Source organism: Arachis hypogaea, chromosome 19, assembly GCF_003086295.3.
Source record: "Arachis hypogaea cultivar Tifrunner chromosome 19, arahy.Tifrunner.gnm2.J5K5, whole genome shotgun sequence".
In the NCBI taxonomy this organism is placed as follows: Eukaryota; Viridiplantae; Streptophyta; class Magnoliopsida; order Fabales; family Fabaceae; genus Arachis; species Arachis hypogaea.
Window position 1 is genome coordinate 156468822 of NC_092054.1, and position 6990 is coordinate 156475811.

At 29.9% G+C, this 6990-nt stretch overlaps 1 protein-coding gene across 1 annotated transcript; it reads right to left on the bottom strand.

Moving 5' to 3' along the window:
• Positions 1-1354: 1354 nt before the first annotated feature.
• LOC112775529 (probable ribose-5-phosphate isomerase 2) lies at positions 1355-2846 on the bottom strand. Its single transcript, XM_025819201.3, has one exon. The coding sequence runs from the start codon at positions 2527-2529 to the stop codon at positions 1729-1731; it is 801 nt and encodes a 266-aa protein (XP_025674986.1). The 5' UTR covers positions 2530-2846; the 3' UTR covers positions 1355-1728.
• Positions 2847-6990: the final 4144 nt, after the last annotated feature.

Genomic DNA, 6990 nt, shown 5'->3' on the forward strand with positions numbered 1-6990 from the left:
TTGATTTCAAGAAAGAAAGCAATGGTCAATTACAAAAGTTGAAATGGTCTAGATCAGTGATGATAGAACCGAAACTCACCTAGCAATTGGGGTCAGCATATTCCAAAGAACACTAGTCACGGCATTGTTAATTAAAGAATTCTAAGATAACCAAGAATATTACCAGTATGTAACTTGTTTACTTGGTCGCTACAAACAACTGCAAGCATCATACCCATAACTTTGGCATCTTCTATGCTAAAGCTTATTAATTTTCAAAGAACTCAAGTATGGGCATGATTAAATATACTCACAACCCAATGTCAAATAAATTAGTATTGCAGCCTAGTTATGACTTATCAATGAAGCAGTTATAGTGAACGTTTGATCTCATCTAAAATATCTAATGTTAAATCCAACATGTAAGAAAAGTATATCAGATTATTGATCCAACATTAAATTGCAGTAAACCAAAAAAGTAGATAATATTGAAGGTAGTAAGAAGAGAATTAGGAATCGGTCTCAATGATAAAATACTATAAATGATCACAAAGATGATCATAACTCTGATAAAATATTAAACAATCATGGAAAACTTAACATACTTCACCAATTTTACATGAATAAAGTTATCATGACTTAATCATTATGTATTAATCACAGAATACTATTACTGACAAGAAGCGTTTCCTAGCTCAAATAATCTGATAGCTAGAAATACAACACAACTGATATGAAATAATACCAGCAATTGCGAGAGCTGCCACATCTTTCCAAATCTAAAGGCAAAATAACAAGCTTCAACGGTTTCTAATGAGGAAGAATTCGTGGTGAAAACAAGACAATATTCCATTATGTTAATGCTCATCCGTAAAATCAATATAGACACGTTAATAGAAGCATCAACCACTTAAGAACACAACTTGATCACACGACATGTGTGAAGTTAGGTAGGCAGCTGAAGTCTCCTTTTCATAGAGTACAAGCAAATGCAGAGGACAATATAATTGCTCGAGCATTCACACTATTGAATAATCATGGCAATATAATTGAAAGATTTTAATGCATGAATGACGACAATTTTATAGCCTTTTGCAATGCCATAAGACAGTTAGACAGAGAAGTACAGAACAACTAATCTTTTTTCAAGTCAATGGATGGGGATAGTTATGATCTACCTACCACAAAGTGTTTCCACGTTTGCAAAAATTTACAAACCCTGTTAACAAGTGTACTTACAATCACAAATTATTGGACCCCAAATAGCAATTAAATGGATGCAACAACACACTACAGGTGATTTATGAACAGCAGCTACATCTTGATTTTAAAGGAAAAGTACTTCAGAACCAGACAAAGGCTAAGCACCAAAATATAAAATCCCCAAATCAAAGAGGGGAAAAGGAGCAAAATTTGAATTGGATTAATTCAATAAGTTAAACAATATCAGTTCAATAACAAGTTGTGTACAAAACACATTACATGAACTGAAAATCCCAATTCCCAGCAAGTCTATAAAATTCTCTTATGCTTGCTTGCTCAAACCAGGTCAAAAATAACAAAATTGGCGGAGAAATTAAGATACTTTCTCCAGCAATTGCAACTACACCAGGTATCGTATGTTAGAACCCCCCAAGGGCCACCCCAAATGTCAAAGCATCAACCGTTACAAATTAAACTACCTCCCTGACTATTCCAATTTTACCTACATTATTGTTCATGTCATTTAATGGTGTTTGAATTAAGCTACTACTTATTCTTGACAGTTAGGCCAAGTTCACCTGCAACAATAACAGTGGTAGCCATGTCAATGAACATTCCATGCTCCACAACACCGGCGATTTGCAGAATGGAATCGCTGGCAGCCTTCAAATCCCCAATACTCTGCTTGAAATACAAATCAATTATATAGTTGCCATTATCAGTGACATAAGGCTCAGCCTTTTCGCCCAAAGTTCTGAGCTTTGCAACGCAACCAGATTCCTGAAAGAGATTCTGAAGCCTGGAAGCGGTGAACTTCCAACAAAATTGAATAACTTCAACGGGCATAGCCAAACCGCTACCACCAATATAGTTAACGAGCTTGGACTCATCGACGATTACAACGAACTTCTTGCAAGCACCTTCAACCATCTTCTCCCTCAAGAGGGAGCCACCGCGTCCCTTGACGAGGTTAAGGTAAGGATCAACCTCGTCGGCGCCGTCAATGGCGAGATCAACGACGGGGTGAGAGTCCAGATCCGACAAGGGGATCCCGAGAGAGAGGGCTTGCTCGTGCGTCTTCTTGGAAGTGGGTATTCCGACGATGTCCTTGAGCTTGCCTTGATGGAGAAGCTCGCCGATTCGGTCGACAGCGTGTTTGGCAGTGGAGCCGGTTCCGAGGCCGAGAACCATACCGGATTCGACGTACTCGACGGCTTTGTAGGCTGCGATTTTCTTCAAATCGTCTTGGGTGAGAATGAGCTGAGAGAGAGAGGAAGAGGGGAGAAGAAGGCCAGCTTCCATGGCTGCTTTCTCGGAGGCAATGAAATGGGGGCAGGGAATTGCCATTGAATTGGGTTTGGGGGGAAATGAATGAATGTGAATGTGTGGTGATGAGTTAATGTGTGGAGATAGGGTTCCTGCGGAAGAGAAATGAGAAGAGAAGAGAGGGGGCGGAGATATGAGAGGGCGTGTTTGGTTGTGGGGGTTTATATATGGAGAGAAAGCAACAGAGGAAGGGGATGCAAGTGGTAGTGTGTCTCAAATCTCAATTCTGCTTTCTTGCAATTGTGGGCAATTTATGTGTTTCACTGTTTCTTTCGCGCGGCGAAGCAACAAAGAAACACAACACACCCCTCCTAATCCTCCGGAATCAAAGCTATGCATCTTAATTACCTAATTTATTATTAATTTACTTTTAATATAATTTCATACATACATTTAATTTCATAATATAAAAAAATTATTTTTTATATTAATTACGTAAAAAAATATATAATTGAACAATTGTATAAAATATTCTATATATAAAAATATTTTACAAAAGATAATAATTTTAAATATTGATATATATTATATTAAAAAATTTGGTCAATTTATATAACAATTTTAAATTTATGTTTCACATAAATAAATAACATTTTAATTAATTAATTATTTAAAATTTATATCATAAAATATTTTAATTTCCAAAATACTTCGCAAATGTTAGAAATTAGATCAAATATAAAGTAATTTAATAAAAAATGAGAGTACATAAGAGTACAAAATTTTTTTAAAAAAAATTGATCTATGAACCAATAAAATAAAAATAGTATTAAAATAATAAAATTAAGAATAAACAAAATAACGTTAAGTAAAAGAATAAATTAAACTTTTTTGAGTAAAAATACAACAAAAAAAACGTCAAAATGGTCTTATTTTAATACATATTTTTTTTATATTAACTGCGTAAAAATACATACGATTGAATAATTGTATAAAATATTTTACATATAAAAATATCTTTATCGAAGATAATAACTTAAAATATTGATACATATTATATTAAGAAATTTGGTCAATTTAGCTAGAGATTTTAAATTAATATTTTCACTCAAATAAATAACATTTTAATTAACTAATTATTTGAGATTTATATCATAAAATATTTTAATTTAAAAAATACTTCCCAAATGTTAAAAATTATGCATGATTTATTTGTATATGTTAGATGTATACAAAAAAAATAGATTAATCATATGTATAAAATATACGTTAGAAATTAGTTAATATTATATATATTTATACACAAATATAAAGTTATTAATTTTTTATATGCATTATCATTTTTTAATAAAATAATTAATAACAAATAGTTAAACTTGTTATTAAACTTATAACTCTGTGTTTATATCTATGAAGTTGATTGATAATATATTGATACATTTTTCTTCTAAAAATGATACATAGCTATTAAAATTGAATTACTAAACTAAAAAAAAAATTGAATTAATAACTAAAAATAATAGTTAAAATAATAAATTTTTATATTTTTATAATAATATGTCATATTATGAGCTCCATTCCATTTAAAATTAAAACTTGAAAGGTATGAGAATTCTTTTAAGGTTAGGAGAGTTCAACCAAACAAGTAAAGAAAAAGAAGGTGCAATTCATGTCCAATCTCTAATACATATTCTATTAACAAACCCTCAAGTTTGACACAATCCACAGTAAACATTCAACTTTCAATTTCATAGTCTTTACTCTTTAGGAGACTCCCTATAACGTGAAAATACAAATTTATTGGACAGAAATTATTCGCAAAATTCCCGGTAAGCTAAACAAAAAACTCATGTAAACTGATTGTTATTTTACATTTTAATTTTATTTATTTATTATACTTTAAAGAAGTGTGAATGGAATAATCCAAACAGTCGGATGCATTGGGAAACTAGGCGTGAGGCTTGCTTTTATTACGAATCTCCGCATATTCCTTTTCAATGGATATTATCTATGATCTCTTATTACTTTTGTGCACAGAAAACAATTTTTTTATAATCACTTATTTTCAGATTTCAAATTTACTTAATTATTGCCCTTTTATTATTTCATAGTATGATGTACAATCCATACTACTTTATAAATTTTACGTCTTATATATATGATATTAATTATAACAAAATTGTTTAATATAAAAAAATTGAATGTGATTCTTGATGTTATTAGTTTATTACTATTATATTATTCTTCTTTTTCATAAAAGCCTTATTCGTTGCTCTTTCTCTGTCACTTCTCTTTTGATAAGATTCTTTTTCTTCTCTCAAGTCTGAAGGATATGGTGATTGGTGGGTATGCGGTTAGACAATACCACTTGACTTCTTCGATAAAGACACATGGTGCGTGTGAGCCATAATTTTTGTATTATATTTTTAGATTCCTTTTGTAAGAAATATATACACAAAAATAATATATAGGATTAATGTTGTTCTATATAATTTGTTACCATCTAAAAAGACTTTATTATATTTTTATTTATGATACTTTAACTTATTTATGAATGATTATGCTGCGCAGCTTCGGTCTCATCCATTGGCTAATAATGGATTATCTTTCTTTTGTCTGCATTTTGTAAGGTGCACAAACAACCGACGCGAATTTGAATATATTTTTGAAACTTGCATGTCAATGCAACTTGCCATTTTTTATATACATAAATAGTCTATAATATATGGTCTATGAAAGGGAACAATTTTTGTTTTATGGAGCAATTCTTTTTTACCTTCTTATTTTACAGAAAATGAAAAGCAAATAATTAAGCTAATGGAGTTATATGAGTCCTTTAGTTCAAGAGATATAAATTTGAAGAGTTTAAATATTAATAATATTAAAGTTAAAGATAATATAAAATATGGCGATTCATGCGTTCAAAATATATCACGAGATTTGGTTCATGAATCAAAAGCCCGAGTAATAACATACATCAATTGAAATTGAATTGTAGTAGTAGAGATTCAGAGAGATTACTCTGACTTCACACGTAAGCATTGAAATGACCCATGTTTTCCACGTGGAAATTACGCCAAAATGAAAAACACTAGTATTAGGTTCCAATTAAATGCTGGCATTATTAGTCATGGTCTTGGTCAAAATTTTGGTTAGGAACATTCAACATGCTTGAAAGCTTGATACCTGGCTTTCCAATTCCACAATCTATGTGCTTATAATTACGGGTCTGGTAAGTTTTAAAAGTTTTTTTTTTTTAATTTTTAATTTATAAAAGTTAGTAGTATTAATATTTGGTGTAATTTTTAAAATTAAATTATAATTTTTTAAAAAATTATTTAAATATTTATAAAAAATAAAAAAATGATTTCTCTCATAATAATATATTTTTTTTAGGGGAGTGCTAGGTACAGGGACGGACATACGGGGGCGAATGGAGGCCTTGGCCCCAGCTCTTTTGAAAAAAGATTAATAGTAATAAGTTATTAAGTATGATTTAATTTTTTAAAAAATTTATTTAGTATTTAGTTAAATATAAATAAAAGTCTAATCTAACTTAAATATTAATGATTTCTAATATCTAAAAAGTAAGTAACAATATTAAAAAAATTTGAAAAGATATTATTACTAATATTTTTAAATTAAATAAAATTTTTCAAATCTCATAAAGTGGATTTTTTTTCTTCTTGTGAGCGTCCTTCTTTATTCATTTGGTATTAATTCTCTATGTTTCAACTACTACAACTGAGAGATCTTTTTCATCTATGAATATTGTGAAGAATAATTCAGAAACAAAATGAAATATGAATTTCTTGCTAATTGTCTTTTAATTATATTAAAAAAAATTGCTGAAAAATTTGACAAAGATTCTATTATCGATGAATTTTATGATACGAAAAATCGACCACTTCGTTAATAAAAAATACATACATATTTTTTGTATTTTAAAATATATTCTCTATCGGTATATTTTTGTAATACTGATGAGTTTGAAAAACTCCAAGTTAATTTTGATGATGAACAAACATTATTGAAATATTTAATCACAATATTATTAATTTGATTTTTATTTAACATATGTTAATTAATAATTTTGTGATGCAGATTTTAATTGGGTCGAAAATAAAATTCTGGTGCAAGCCCAATTATACTCAGTCTTGATTTAATGCAAGAATACATGATGAGTATGGCTGAATTGATTTTGGGCCGAAACAAAAGAAAATTAACAAGCCCAAGTGTTTTACTATTAGCTTAGCTTTGAATGTCCAAATTAGTTTGTGGCGGAAGCTAGTTGTTATAATGGGCCAAATTGATTTTATTATTACAATCCCAAGATCTATGTTAAGTGATCCAATGTTTGATCCAAAATCCATCAGGAAAGCAAATGTTATCATTTGCCTTATGCTCTCCAACGGATTCCAACTTTTATTAAGGATGGATTTCAAATTTCATTTTGGTAGCATTAGAAACATAAATGAGAGAGAGAAAATGAGTGACATGATTGATGTATTTAAGCTACACGCCACTCTAAAGGGAAGTAAA